Source organism: Rhinoderma darwinii, chromosome 5 (genome assembly GCF_050947455.1).
Source record: "Rhinoderma darwinii isolate aRhiDar2 chromosome 5, aRhiDar2.hap1, whole genome shotgun sequence".
Classification (NCBI taxonomy): domain Eukaryota; kingdom Metazoa; phylum Chordata; class Amphibia; order Anura; family Rhinodermatidae; genus Rhinoderma; species Rhinoderma darwinii.
This window is the reverse complement of record NC_134691.1, coordinates 145838419-145854132: the sequence shown is the minus strand read 5'-3', so window position 1 is coordinate 145854132 and position 15714 is coordinate 145838419. Positions and strand designations below refer to the sequence as shown.

Genomic DNA, 15714 nt, shown 5'->3' with positions numbered 1-15714 from the left:
GAATGAATTTTAAAATTTGTATATTTCTGTATAACAGTGGTTCGTCACATTATTATACTGATCTGGCACTGTCACTCATTGAGTAAAGGAGGTTGGCAGCGCATGTTAATACACATCACAGAAAGATAATGGCCGGGACTACTAGATTGCGGATTGCATGTTATTTTTTTGATAGTGTCATAAAAGTGAGAGTCAGACACTGTGATCCCGTCAGTTTCTCTGTAAAGGGGTTTTACCATAATCATTATTTATCACCTATCCACAGTATAGGCGATAAATATCTGATGGGTGGGGGTCTAACCGCTGGGATTTCCACCGATCACGAGCTTACCTTGCCATTCCTGGGACCCCCATAGGAATGGAGCGGCAGCGCGCATGCTCGACCACTGCTCCATTAATTTCTATGGGGCTGCCAAGCACTATCTTCAGCAGCCCCATAGAAATTTATGGAGCGGTGACCGAGGTGATAAATAATGATTACAGGAAAACCCCTTGAGAGAGGCACTAAACCTAGAAAAAACAGGGATTCAAAAATGTCCCCGATTGCCAATCTGAAAGACATCTTGCCAACTCCTGAAACAAAGCACACAGTGTGGAAAAGCGGTAGTAAAAACAAGGGTCTACCTTCTCCTGGTTTGTTCAATTATTAACTTGGGCTGAACTTAGCTTGACTGGCCACCACTACAGTAGAAGTGTGTGTGTTTGTGGAGAAGATGCCGCAGTGTCAACCCTTTCCTAAAGTGGAATTAGAGACAACAAAATGGACACAAAAAGCTTACAGTAAAGAAAACAGGTTTCCTCCATAGGCGCACAGCAATGGCTTTCTTGACCATGGAAATTATAGATGATTAAAAAAGCAAACACAAAATAACTTGTTCATGAAATAAAGTTTAGTTATTTTATTTTGTGATGGACAAATACCAGCACCCATGAAAAAACAGTAACATACATAACAAGACTGGATGAAGGAATAGAAGGAAATGTGTTGAGAAAGAGAATCTACATAAGTGGACAATTTACACAGCAATTTTTTTTTAAGTAGGCACACAAGTACAGAGATCAATATTTATGCCACTCTGCAGCGATTTTCTTGTGTTGTGCCAGGTACAAACATTGATTTAAAAAAAACAAACAAAAAAGCACTGAGCTAAATGAGCGTTCAGTAATACGGATTTAATATAGTCTATTGCATTTTTCTTAGCAGCCACATCACAAGGGATTACAGATTGGTGAAGCGATTACCTGCTAAGAAGTTCCACACCTGCTGGAAACTTGACAAACGGTTCTGTTGACCTAAAAAGTTAGTATAAATTTTTTTTTATTATTCATAAGCAGTTACTTCATAGATGGGGAATTTAAGGGGAGATATTCTGAAAACTGCAAGACTTTACACTACAGATTGAAAAGGTTAAAAAAATATACAATCCTAATCTGAACCAGACTATGCAGCCTCTGTGTGTACACACACACACACACACACACACACACACACACACACACACACACACTATATCCAGCATAACTGTTTCAGGAGAGAACGCTGGCTATCACATTAGATTGACAGACAGCTCGGTCCGCCAACAATTTTTGCTTCTGACCATCCCTATTACGGATCTTCCTGGGGGGGGAGGGAGGGCAGGATTAGGCATGTTGAGATCCGTAATTTCAGATTGCCCCAATGCCTGGCCTCACAGGACTTTCAGGCTCCACCCATACACATTAGGTCATCAGCCAGTTGCACTGAAATTGGCAGGTTAATCTATTTTAATGTCTACGGCCATCTTTAATATAGGAAGTAATAAGAGAAGACGGGAGCTGTTGCAGGGGAGACCACAGACATACACAAAATGCTACCGTATGTCCCAACTTGTAACTAAACGGGAAGTCAGCCTTAAGGGAGAGAACACATTTTTATCTATACCTGTGCTGCTTTTTGATGTTCACATCTCTTGATTTGTCACCCAAACTTTTCAACCTGCAATTGAAATATTAAATAAATAAGTAAAAAAAAAAAACCCTCTGAAAACAATGAGACATAGAAAATGCTAATGGCTAAGGCTGTGTTCACATCCGCGCTGGAGACTCCATTAAGAGCCTCAATTGCGGATACCGTCAAAATCCCAGACAAAATAGCAAATCATGCAGCGCTATGTTGTCCAGTGAAATGACGGAAACACAACGCAACCCAAGTTAATGGGATCTGTCGCTGTCGTTGGTGTACGTCATGTGATGGATCAGTGACTGATGTCATTTTCGTTGGAGAACAACAGAAATGACCAACACAAACGGGAAAAGAGAATAATATAGGTTTAATTTACGCTGTTCCTGCAGTTAGGTCTTTAAGTAAGACACCGAGTAATTAGCGAAAAAAATCCTAAATGCTACATAGAACGGATGCTGCTGGCTTGGCACAGTGAAATCAGTCATAACACCCAGCAGTCTTTATGTCACATTTCTAGAAATGTTCTGCCTTTTTTTATATTTTTAAATGTGTTATCCCATGAATCATTTTCATACAAAACATTTCATACCAAAACGCTGTTACAAGCTGTTTAAGTAATTTAAAGTGTTTCTAGAATAAAATTTAAAAAAAACAAAAAAAAACAAACAAACATACTTTTTCTTTTTTTCTGTACATCCTGCACTTTTCCTGTGTTGAGGAGTTTATGAAAAAATTATTTGCTACCATGTCCCCCTTGATGCTGGTGAGGGGTTTTGAGCCGAGTCAGTCTTTTTTCCTCCTCTGGCAGCTGACGATATAGTCCCTTCTTACTTTCCCTGCAGAAGGAGACTCCTCAGCTATACTAGTGCAAAAGCTCTGCTCCTTCCCTGACAAGCATGGCAGAAAGTGATTTCTATCGGTTGCTCCACAGTGAACAGAAGATCACAATGAAGAGAACCGACTTTGGTGAGTAACGGAGCAGGTCTTTCCACCAGCACTCTGCTCAGTACGTGGACCTGCACGTAACTATACACTGCGAACACCAGTTGGCGATATACTAAAAAAAAAATTAAAAAAAAATGATCCAGTGAAAATTTATGGCATTTAACCCCTTCCCGACATTTGTCGTATGCATACGTCATAGAAAGCCAGTGCTTCCCGCAATTTGTCGTATCCATACGACAAATGATGGACACCGGCTCAGAAGCGGAGTCCGTGCCACCATCCCCGGGTGTCAGCTGTGTGTTACAGCCGACACCCTGCTGTAGTGGTGGGGGCAAATTATAATGGTGTGAACATTGTATAAGGAGCCTCTCAAAAGAGATAATAAACAAAGAGTAACCAAATCTATAAGACCAAACCTATGTGACACATGGTAATGACAGGGTTACTTACCAATGCTGTTATTCCTGCACTGGAGAGACACCAACCCGACGGGTGTTTCGGCGGGATGCCTTCGTCCGGGGGTGGTCACCACTATATACTATATAATGTTCACACCATTTTGAACCATTATCTTACACTTTTTTCTGGACCATTTTCAACTTCATGCATGGGGATATTTGCCCATTATCTATATTGCATGTAATTGATGCTACTCCCCTGTGGTTTACATTTATATATTTTTGTATACACATGTGTTTTCCTGTCCTGCAAGACACCGCAATGTTGCAGTGTATGCTTGATTTTTAAATCTGTTTTGTCTTATACATGTTCATTAATAAAGGATATTTAGCATTTTTCTAATTTGTGTTAATTGACCTTATTTGTAGGACATATATATGGCAACAGGAGGCCTAACAATGGCCTCCTGCTCTGCCGTTACAGAAGCCGATTAGGCCCGCCCGGAGGCAAAGCCTAATCGGATTGCAGTCAGTGAACGACTGACAGATCTGAAAAAAAAAAAAAAAAAAAAAGGACATTGACGGTATCCTATCTTCCTGAAGAATATCACGGATTTAAGCAACAAGGTTTCAGCTGCAGAACAACAACTAAAATCCACACTATACACCTCTGACTACGCAAATTTTTACAGCAAATTAAAATCCAATCGCAACACACATCGAAGGGAGATCGAAGCTCAGAAAAGAAGAAAGTTCCAGAGAGATCAGGAGGATTATCTAAACTGAGTCTATAGATGGCAGGAAGGCTTTACCATAACAGGATCACAAAGCAGAGGACAACACCAATCATCTGGATCACCACAGTCCAGATCAGGCGGCGAAGGTTCGGACTACTTCCATACAGGATACTACAACTACAGCAACAATTTTTTAGGCCAATGCCGAGGCAGACGCCCAAGAGGTCAAGGAGAGGTGGGAAACACAGGGGAAGCAAGCCGTTCGATGGCGACAAGGTCTCAGGTATGACTCACACACCACAATCACTAGTTGTGAACATCTCCTCCAAGTCCCTGGGTCCGGCGCAACTTCTCTTAGAAAAAGGCCTATCCCTTTGTCCTCTATATAGGTATGATTTATTCCAATTGGACATGGATCTAAACCGCTTCTTTAGGCCTCTATGCCTCCGGGTGTTTTTCTCCAACAAGGTTGAAACACGAAGACTAGAGGACTCGTCTACAACAACTGTGGCCTCCATGGTCACCTCCAAAGACATAGGGCTGAGGAACAAGAGTTTGTTTTCTCCCCCTGAAAACTCGCCCCCCGCTTGAGACATTCGCTGGACTGGTCCACCGAGATGTGGAGGCCTTTCGCCATGATTTTGGCTTGGGTCTTTATAAATGCCAGACTAACAGGAGTAATGTTGACAGACAAGCCCTTCTCTCCCTCACGAGTGACAAAGATTTAATTATTAAGCCAGAGGACAAGGGGGGGGGGGGGGGGGCGCCATAGTAGTAATGGATAGGAATACTTACATGGAGAAAGTCCACAGGCAATTACTAGACCGAGCGGTCTACAAACCTATCAACTACGATCCCACTAGCCAGACCACGAATAAGGTTCAAAACATTTTGAATAAACATATGGGCAATGGCACAATAGACCAGGAGGCTGTTACATTCTTAACAGACAGACATCCGGTGACACCGGTATTTTACATCTTACCAAAAATTCACAAAAGGCTAGACAAACCTCCAGGCCGACGAATAGTAGCGTCAACCGACTATTTTTTCACCATTATCTATCTTTATGGAAAAATTACTCACACCTCTTATTAAAAACACTAGGTCTTTCCTACTTGACACTACATCTTTCCTGACATCTATTCGAACACGTGATCAATCACCACCTTTAGCCTCTACAAGTCAATCCAACATAACAAAGGGTTGGAGGCAATGCTGGGAAACATCCTGAGATCATGGATCCAAGTGGTGATAAACTCCACTTTATACCAACTGAGAAATACTCACTCTTCGAGGACACATTTTACGTACAACTGCAAAGGACAGCAATGGGGTCCAATGTGGCCCCTCCCTAATTGCTTCATGGCATCGTTTGAGGAGCAATTTATTTATCCGAACACTACATAAAAAAAAAACATGCCCTTATGTGGAAGAGGTACATTGATTATGTTTTTTGCTTATGGCATGGACCCTTAGATAGTCTCCAGAGTTTTACGGTATATCTCAACAACATATGGCCCGAGTTACAATTCGCCCTTAACCATAGTATGGCAGAGATAAGTTTCTTAGACACGCTGGTGAAGAAAGATAAATATGGTAGACTTTACAGATCTATATACTTAAGATACTGACAAGCATGGCCTACTCCTTTACTCCAGCTGCCATCCCCTAGCTACCAAAAACTCACTACCTAGATCCCAATACAACTGGGTTTCACGGATAGTAGATGACCCTTATCTAAGAAATCACAGAATGCAAAACATGACAGATAAATTCCTTAAATAGGGTTACCCTGAGAGAACATTACAAACAGCACAAGAACCTATCACACGTCACCCCAGGGAGAATCATAAACACATGCCATTCATACAGCTAGCTCAGCCGCTTCGGGTCTTTTCGGCTTATTCGGGAAATCAAAGTAGCGGTGTACGGGCTCAATAGAAAGTCTATGCTGGCGGCCTGGAACATAACTGCATACAATGAAATGTAAACCAAGGGAAATCTAACAAATAAATGTAGTTTTATTGCTTTGAGCCATAGTATATTGAATCAAAGGGTGCGCGTTCACTTGAAACTTTCTTGGCAGACTAAGTGGTTCGTAATTGGGTAAAGTAAAGTTAGGATTACAATGACAAGTATTCATAATAAAATAAATGAGCTACACAGTATGCATTATACCAGAACATAAGTCATATGATGGACGGAGATCATGTGGCTGAGATGTAAGCAGTAACATATTTGTGCTTTTATCTAGTAAAGAACAACATTACTATGACTTTACAGCTGAAGGACTGGACCAGAGAATGTCATATCCCCTTCTAATCATGTGTGCATTTAGGCCAATTTCACACACTGCAGTTGTGTCTTTTGTTTTAAAGGAAAACCAGGAATAAATTCCAAAGACGGAGGTATAAAGGAAAGCATTGTAATTCATTTCAGAAGTGAATACTAGGTTATCAATACCTGTCACAGACTATTGAAGCAAACCATGGCGAGGATAACGCCCTCGTCAAAATGTATACACTGTGTTATGCCAACGGCAGGGTCTAAGGGGCGGTGCATGACAACACCACAGATATTAGTCAGGCACCGCCCCCTCAGGCCCTGCATTTAGGCAGTACACACCATCTGTTTTGCCTGGAGAGTTCCTTTACTTGAATTTAGAAAGTATAAACAGCAGAAAAATAATATGCCATAAGAATGCTGCCAGCTCAGCAGTTCATGTGAAAATAGTCAACGTGTCAATGAAAAATGTGTGCTCAAGATACAAGAGTAGAGTGCAAGTGAAGCGTTATGTTAGGGCGATGACGCTATATGTGGGCGGCACCCATGACTACCTGTATGTTGGGGTCTTCTAGCCATCACTGCCACAAGGACAGTCCCAAATTGTGGTAGTTGGGAACAGTAACCCCCAAACTATTTACCCTTTATGAGCATCTTATAGATGTCCTTATAAAGGGAATTGCCCTGTCACTTTTTTTTTCTAAAACGCGTCAAATACACGCCGTCTGAACAGGGCCTAACAGAACATTGGTGCCTTTTTAATCACTATGTCTGTGTTTTTGTAATGTATCGATTGGCTACACTTCAGATCACCTTTGGCCATTTTTGAAATTTAGACCTAGCGAATCTATTCAGTGTCATAACGGTAATATACATTACATAATGGTCAAGAGCGGTTTTAGCTGAAAGAGAAGCTATGTTACCCGACTCCCCCATAAAGATGTATATTCACATGTAAATGGTTTTGAGAGTACAAACTAGCGCCACTTCATTTCGAGAAATGGTGCAAACCCAAATGAACACACGTTGATCAACGTCATTTTATGACATACGCGCCCGACTTTAAGAGCCAGTCCTTTAGTGACGTAGCATAAAATCTTTCTTAGGCCTCAATAAAAAACAACCCATACTATTAGCCACTGGTAGCTAACGTTCAGGCCATTTGACTACCTGCCTGCTTGGAATTGTCCTATATGGATTTCCCATAGAAGCAGCCTGCTGGTGACCAACAATACTTTGCAGTCATTATGACATGCCATGATTCAAGAAGTTTGTTTTTCCCAATCTATTGTGTATAAGATGTTGTATTTCCTATGTACTCTAGATCTTAGGCCTGATTCACACGAACGCTGAGCATCTCGGACGTGAAAAACTACCGTTTTTCACATCCGTGCTCAGCGCTGCGGGACGCGATGTCACGCATTCCCCATAGATGAGAGTCTATGGAGGGATGCGTGATGCGTGAAAAGATAGGACGTGTCCTATTTTTCCACAGACCCTTCACACGGTCCATTGAAACAACGGCTGTGTGAACGGCTACATTGAATTATATAGGTCCGTGGGACGGCCGCTGTTTCAACGGCCGTCCCACGGACGTTTAACACGTTCGTGTGAATCATGCCTTAAAAAGATGGGGAGGGAATGCATTTTCCTAAATACACTTCATTCAAAATAACGTCTGTTCACTAGCGATATAGCACGCTCGCTTTTCCTAATGGGGCGATCTGTGCATCCAAGTTGCTACCAGGCCACACCAACACTTTGCAGAGTCCTTTGTACTGGTAAAGTTAATTTACATAGCTTCTGAAAGTCTTGCGAGATATGCTAAAGCTTTAGGGAATTAACCATTAGGGGATTTTTACACAAACCTTTGTTAGGGTACGCTTACGGTGGCTGCGGAGCAAATCCAACCCAGATTCTATAGGGAATTTCGACAGCAAATTCATGTTTGATTTGGTGCAAATTTTCAGCAGGATTTGCCATTGCAGAGCAGAAAAGTAAAAACAAAACACATATCACCCTCCTCTAGCACTCCCATAATGAAGCGTCCTTGCTCACATTGGCAGGACTCTTGAGCCAGCCTCCTTGGATGACGTCTAGAACCATGTGACGCTGTAATTGGCTGGAGTGGTCACATGGGACAAAATGTCATCTCATGATGCACAGACACTAGCCAATGGGAGCAGGGGAGAGTATGGTATTTTTTTTTTTATTCCCTCTTCTACTCTGCAGTGTCTGAAAAATGCATCACTTGAATTGTGTACGTCAAAAGGACAGAGGAAGCAACACATCACCCACCTAAAATCTTTTTAAGGCCTTATTTACACGAAGGTGTGCGAATCACGGTGTGCGTCCGTGTGCTGTCTGATTTTCACACACCCATTGAAGTCAAAATAACAGATGCGCAAAAAACGCTCAAGTATAGGACATGCAGTGAGTTTCACGCAGCAGACAAACGCTGCGTGAAAAACACGGAATGTCTGAATGGCCCCATTGACTTACATAGGTCCATGCGACGTGCGTGATTTTCACGGACGTGAAATACGCTTGTGTAAATAAGGCCTAAGGGTGTTTTACAGTGGAGAATTTAAAGGGACATCATCATAAGCCTATGGCGCTGTAAATACAGGCATCTATAACATGCTTATAAGCAGTTAGGAAAGAAGAAACAGAGATCAGGGGTGCTGTTCGGCAATACCACAGTTCTTGAGAAAAGGATATGCGGGAGGTGCTAGAAGAGCCCTGTCAGTTAGTGGCTCTCCTCCAATCAGAAGTGCCAAGTAAGGCTGGGTTCACACCTGCGTCCAACTTTCTGTTGTTCTGCTCCATCAGAGGAGCAGAACAATGGAAAAACTGGAAGCGCTGGGTCTGTTGCACAATGGACACCAACGGCGGCCAATGGAACCAATTGACTTTAATAATTTCCATCGGGGTGTCCATGGTTTTACCGGAAAAATAGCGCAGCATGACCTTAGCCCTACAGCTATATTATGAGGTCATGTGCCTTATGAGGACTATTATGTGTTGAGGCCGTAAAACGGATATTAGAATGAGGGCGTAGTACTGCGGTGTGAAACCGGAATAATTTGTGTTAAAGGCGTTTGCCACTTTACAGTATAATATATGATAAAAAGCAACTTTATTTACTGACCGTTGCTTTTCTAGCAGCCGTTGATTCGATTACGAAGAACTCCCTAGTCGAATGTAATCAATGATTGTCTCCTTGTCCATGTGACATCACAGATAAGAGGTCATGGGGAACAGGGCGCATACCACACCGTAATTATATGCTGGCGTACCACTCCCCAATGCATTTGTAAGGAACGCTTCTGTCACAAGTCTAGTGGTGCACGGCCGCCGCATGACTAAAGTCTCTGTATAGTAATAGATCTAATAACTACCTGGAAACGGGTCAAGGCTCCTCGGCAGAATATCACCTGCAATGTGTCGTGCAGCGATTTCATGCAAGGAGGGTAAGTTCACACGCGACATTTGTTGCAGAAATTCCTGCAACTAAAAATTATTTGCATTCAGCAGAAACAACCTCATTAAATTGAATGAAACTAATTTTCAGTCGCAGAAATTTCTGCAACAAATCTGCTGTATGTGAACTTACCCTAATTGTTAGATCGTGGGGGCCCTTTGCTGGAAGCCCTGAGCTCCCCATTCCTCCTCACTGCACCCCCACAGTAAGGAGAACTTTGACTGGAGCGGCAGACAAGCAGCGCTCCATTCAAAGTCTATAGAACTGAAAAAGTTTGCAAATTGCACGGCATTGAATGGAGCTGCAGGTCACATGCTCACCCGCTGTATAATTTAAAGGCTATGTAAAACTTTGAATGGCATATTTCATTTTAATAAAAATGCATCAGTGTAACTTTATAAATACTTTATTAAAAAAATGTTTTTACTTTTTAAGAAGCAGATAATCTGTATTCTCTATACAGAGCAGCTGTATCGTTCGCTATGACCTGAATCCGTCAGTCCCACGGACCTGACAGATTCAGTGACAGCGGGTCCTGCGATCCAACGGTAATCTATCACATCTAGGTTATGTGATTGTTAACAGCTCGATCCGCTGACACTGAACCCATCAGGTCCATGGGACTAACAGATTCAGGTTATAGCGAACTATACAGCTGCTCTGTATAGAGAATACAGAGCAGCTGCATCTCAAAAAGTTGAAAAAAAATTTCATAAAAACTATTTATAAAGTTACACTAAATCACACTGACTTTTTTTTATAAAAAAAACACCATCCAAAAGGTTTGTTGACTGTCACTACATTATAAGTGGCCTATCTCCTACAAAAGTAGATGGGCGCTATAATGTACGTGACAGCACGGCTTTTTATTTAGAAAAACTATCTATTTTTACCACGTTAGGAGTGATTTTATCTTTATGCTAATTAGCTTCTTAATGCCCAAGTGGGCGTTGTACAGCCATGACGGGATGTCTATTCACAATCCCTGCACTTCGTTAATGTTTCTGTAGTACTTACAGAAGAGCAAGCATAATCTCGCGAGATCACGCTGTAAATGACAGGTTACAGGGAGATTACGCTTTGCTCTGCTGTAAGTACCACAGAAACGTTACCGAAGTATCAGGATTGTGAACAGACATCCCGTCCTGGCTGGAAGGAACGTCTATTCACTGTCTAAACACTTCAGTAACGTTAATATGTCAGTATAAGACAGCACATAGTGAATAACGCAGGGTCACTATGCACGGACTAAATGAATGGAGAGAAGTGCATGACGCTGATTGGTCAGCGTCATGCACTCCTCTGTACAACGCCCACTTGGTCTAAAGTAAAAACACGCCCACTTGGGCATTAAGAAACTAATTAGCATAAAGCTAAAATCGCTCCTAAGGTGGTAAAAATAGATCGTTTTTCTAAATAAAAAGCACTGCTGTCACCTACATTACAGCGCCCATCTCCTTATGTAGGAGATAGGGCACTTATAATGTGGTGACTGAGCCTCTTTAAGGCTTTAAAGGGTAACTAAACGTTTGACAAACTTCTGACATATCATAGTGACATGTCAGAAGTTTGAATTGGTGGGGGTCCGAGCATGGAGACCCCCACCAATCGCTAGAACGAAGGAGCTGAAGCGATCGTGTGAGCACTCAGCCGCCTCGTGTCTGTTCGGCTTTTGCCGGAAAGCCGATGTATCGGAGTACGGGCTCGTAGACTTTCTATTGAGTCCGTACACAGATACGTTTATTTCCGGAAAAAGCCGAACAGCTGCTTCGTTCTACCGATTGGTGGGGGTCTCAGTGCTCGGACCCCCACCAATCCAAACTTCTGACATGTCACTAGGACATGTCAGAACTTTGTCAAACAATTTAGCTACACTTTAAAGTCCTCAATGCGGGGGGTGCAGTGGGGTGGAACAGGGGGCTCGGGACCACCATTCTAGCGACCGGTGGGGGTACTCAGCAGTGGGGCCACCAGCGGTTAGACACTTATCACCTATCCTGTGTATAGGTGATAAATGTTGATTCTGGAAATACCCCTTATCCTTTTCCTGTCACGAATATGACTATTTACGTCAGGAAAGGGTATTTAAGGATGGCGCCCACTCAGATGTAGAGAGGGCGTCATATCCGCCGGGTCTCTGCTGTGTTACACAGCAGGGACCCAGCGGCAATGCTTGTGATCAGAAAAATTTCTGATCGCAACCATTTAAACCCTTAAGACGCCGGTGTCAGGTGTGACCACCGGCATCTGAGGGTTTTTTACTGGCCCTTTTGCTTCGGAGCAGGTGTACTCCTATAGCAGTTGGGAGCCTTGTGAACGAGGAAGATTGCTATTGAGACCTACCTGTGACAAGTCTCAATAGCAATGCACCGATTTGCCATAGACTGCAATATTGTGATATTGCAGTATATGGCATAAGCGTTCTAATGATCGCAGGTTCAAGCCCCCTGGGGGGGGCTAAATAAAAGTAAAAAAATTCAAATCACATTTTTTTAAAGGTACTAAAACATAACATTGTATTGAATTGCGTATTCGACTGTGCTATTCAACACTTACCTCCCCGACTTATGACAAAAGGATACTTTAGCATAGGATGGGTCCTAAGGATATGTTTGAAGTATGTAAGGCAACGGGGCCTTAAGCCTAGGGGCCACATGTGATCATGGCACCCTTAAAATTATTTAAGTGGTATGCGCCTGTGTTCCCCTCTGTAACCTCTCCCCCTCTTTAATGGGGGGTTTCTTGGTACTTACCCTTTCACTGAGTTTACTGGCCTAGGTTATCACCAGGAAGAACGCTAGCTTCTACTGGAATCTGCGCGAGGCAAGCTGTGGATCACCTTGATTGGCCACCAGCAGTTTCGGTGGGAAGGTTTAGTCTATAAAAAAACTGAGCTTCGGCTGAAAAGCGGTCAGTCTGACTAGAAGAGGATCCAGAGCAGCACCCCTTCCTCTCTAACAACAAGTCGCTATATTTTTTTAGTGGGTGGTCGCCCATTTAACCCCTTCCCGCTGCAGCCCATTTTCATTTTAGTTTTTTCCTCCCCACCTTCAAAAAGCCATAACGTCTTTATTTTTCGATATAGTCCTATGAGGGCTTGATTTTTGCGGGACGAGTTGAAGTTTTTCGTAGCACCATGGATTTTGCCATATAAAGTACTAGGAAATGGTAAAAAAAATTATTATTTGTTGGGTAGAAATTTTTTTTAAAAAAGCGATTCCTCCATGGTTGTTGCCCCACGCCATTTTTAGGGAACTCACTGTGCAATTAAAACAACAGGTTAACTTTATTCTGTGGGTCAATACGATTACGGCGATACCAAATATATATATAGTTTTTTCTATATTTTACAAGTAAAAACCTAAGTGTAAAAAAGAAAATTTATTTGGTGTCGCCAAATTCCGAGAGCCACAACTTTATTTTTCAGTCGATTAAGTGGTATGAGGGCTTATTTTTTGCGGGATACGCTGTGGTCTTTAATAATACTTTTTTTTTGGGTACATGCAACGTTTTGATCACTTTATTTCATTTTTTGCGGAAGATGAGGTGATCAAAAAAATTGAGATTCTGGCGTTTACAAAATTTTTTTTACGCCGTTCACCGTGCGGGTTAAATAATGATATATTGTAATAGTTCAGACTTTTAAAGACGCGGCGATACCAATTATGTTTATTTATTTTTTTACTATGCTCTAGGGGGGAAATGTTTTTTTTTTTTTAACTTTAAATTTTTTTTTTTTACATAAAAAAAACCCAAAACACTTTATTTAACTCATTTGTACTTTTTTCTTTATTAGTCCCCCCTAGGGGACTTCAACCAGGGATCATTAGATCGCTTGGACGATACACTGCAATACTAATGTATTGCAGTATATCGTGATTCTGACAGGCAACTATTAAGCTTAATAGATGCACAAAGATGGCGGACCTGGGGTGCTTCATTAGGCCCCCAGGCAGCCATAGCAACCATCGCCACCCCGCGATTGCATTGCCGGGGGGGGGGGGGGAGGGGCGCGATGAGCTGTTAGAGGGGGTCGCCCCCTCTTTCTAACGATTTAAATGCTGCGGTCGCCACTGACAGCAGAATTTAACGAGTTAAACGAGCGGGCTCTCGCTCGAGCGCGATGCCGCTTGTTACTCTGAAGTGTCGGCTGTAACAAACAGCCGACACCGGCATCGTATGGAGCGGGTTCACTCCGTGAGCCCGCTCCACACTTACCCTACCCGACTTTGGTGTATGGATACGTCAAATGTCGGGAAGGAGTTAAATATGGATGGACTGGGTCAATTAATAAAAAAAATACCTTTGAATTGGACTATTTGGCTTGAGTCTTCTGACGAAGCCCTTTGGTTTAGGAGTTTCATTATTTGCTATTTATGTTTGATAACCCTAAGGGTATGTTCACACGGCCTATTTACGGACGTAATTCTGGCGTTTTTGCCCCGAATTACGTCTGAAAATAGCGCCTCAATAGCGCTGACAAACATCTGCCCATTGAAAGCAATGGGCAGACGTTTGACTGTTCACACGAGGCGTATATTTACGCGCCGCTGTCAAATGACGGCGCGTAAATAGACGCCCGCGTCAAAGAAGTGACCTGTCACTTCTTTGGCCGTAATTGGAGCCGTTATTCATTGACTCCAATGAATAGCAGCGCTAATTACGGCCGTAATTGACGCGGCGTTCAAGCGCCTGCACATGCCGTTACGGCTGAAATTACGGGGATGTTTTCAGGCTGAAACATCCCCGTAATTTCAGCCGTTACGGACGCCCTCGTGTGAACATACCCTAAGGCTATAGTCAAACGACAGTGGAAAAAAAGGTCTATTAAATACTGATCAACTGTCATCAGTGTGTCCCTAAATCTTCATCCATTTCATCTACCCCCCCCCCAAAAAAAAAGAAGCTAATCAATAAATATGTACCCCAAAATGGTGCTATTAAAAAAATACAACTTGTCCCGCATAAAACAAGACCTTATACAGCTATGTCGGGGCAAAAAAAAAAAAAAAGTTACAGCTCTTCGAATGTGACGATGGAAAAAACTTAAAAAATGGCTTGGTCTTTAGGGCCCAGAATGCAAGCAGCGGGAAGGGGTTAATAAACACCACAGCCTTATTTATCCCAAGTGTGTCTTTATTTACATTTTATGTTTATTATTTTGGTTTATTAGGAGTTGCGCCTATGATCGCATGTGCAGTAACCTTACCCGACACACACACCGAGCAAACGCAGTGTGAATATTCCCCCATCACTTGCTGCTGTTCACACTGAATGCTGTGTACTTCATTTCAGAAAAAATTTTAAAAAGCGTCACTTTCCCCGACAATCCCCCCCAGAAGCTAAACACAACTGGGGCACAAACAACAGACAGCGGCAGCAATTGCACAAACTTCTAGTTGCAACACACAGTACAAGCGTCCTCCATCCCTGGTCCCGAGATGCAGCGGGAGATCACAGCGCAGTGACAGCCGCCCCGGGACATCCCACACTAGCGCTCAGCCACGCACATGACAGCACAGATTTACCCGCTGGTCAGGTCCTGCTGCACAGTGAGCAGCCGCTCCCTCAGGTTCTCAAACATCCTGCCGCGACAGGGGACAAGCGTCAACTACGCGACTCTCCGCGGCCACCACTGCACCATACCCTCTAGCAACGAGCGGGGCTGTTTTTCCTCATAGCGTCATAGTCACAAGGAGAAAGGCGGGGCCGGAAAAGCAACTCGCTCCGCCCACAGGCTCTCACAGTTTTCTTTCTGACAGGGTCACGCTGGTAGATGGCTGTGCTGTTGACGCTAGAGGGCAGTATAACCCGTGAAAATGTATTGGTCCTGCTGAAGTCAAATTACTAGGGATTTGTAATGCGTCCTAGGTGTCCTCTGTAACCACTTCCTCAATTCTAATAAAGCGCCATGACATTTAC

General features: G+C 42.9%; 1 protein-coding gene across 3 annotated transcripts in view; it reads right to left on the bottom strand.

Annotated features, from left to right (window-relative positions):
• Positions 1–15497, bottom strand: part of DTNBP1 (dystrobrevin binding protein 1) — a 110113-nt gene extending 94616 nt beyond the window's left edge. The window contains exons 1-3 of one of the 3 annotated variants that reach the window (XM_075826612.1): positions 15321–15497; positions 1922–1975; positions 1243–1293 (exon numbers count right to left, since the gene is read on the bottom strand). In XM_075826612.1, coding sequence (XP_075682727.1) covers positions 1243–1293; positions 1922–1975; positions 15321–15376 — 161 coding nt within the window. In that variant the 5' untranslated portion in view covers positions 15377–15497. The remainder of the gene's footprint in view (positions 1–1242; positions 1294–1921; positions 1976–15320) is intronic. The other 2 variants (XM_075826610.1, XM_075826611.1) reach the window with 2 other exon arrangements.
• Between the last annotated feature and the right edge of the window lie 217 nt (positions 15498–15714).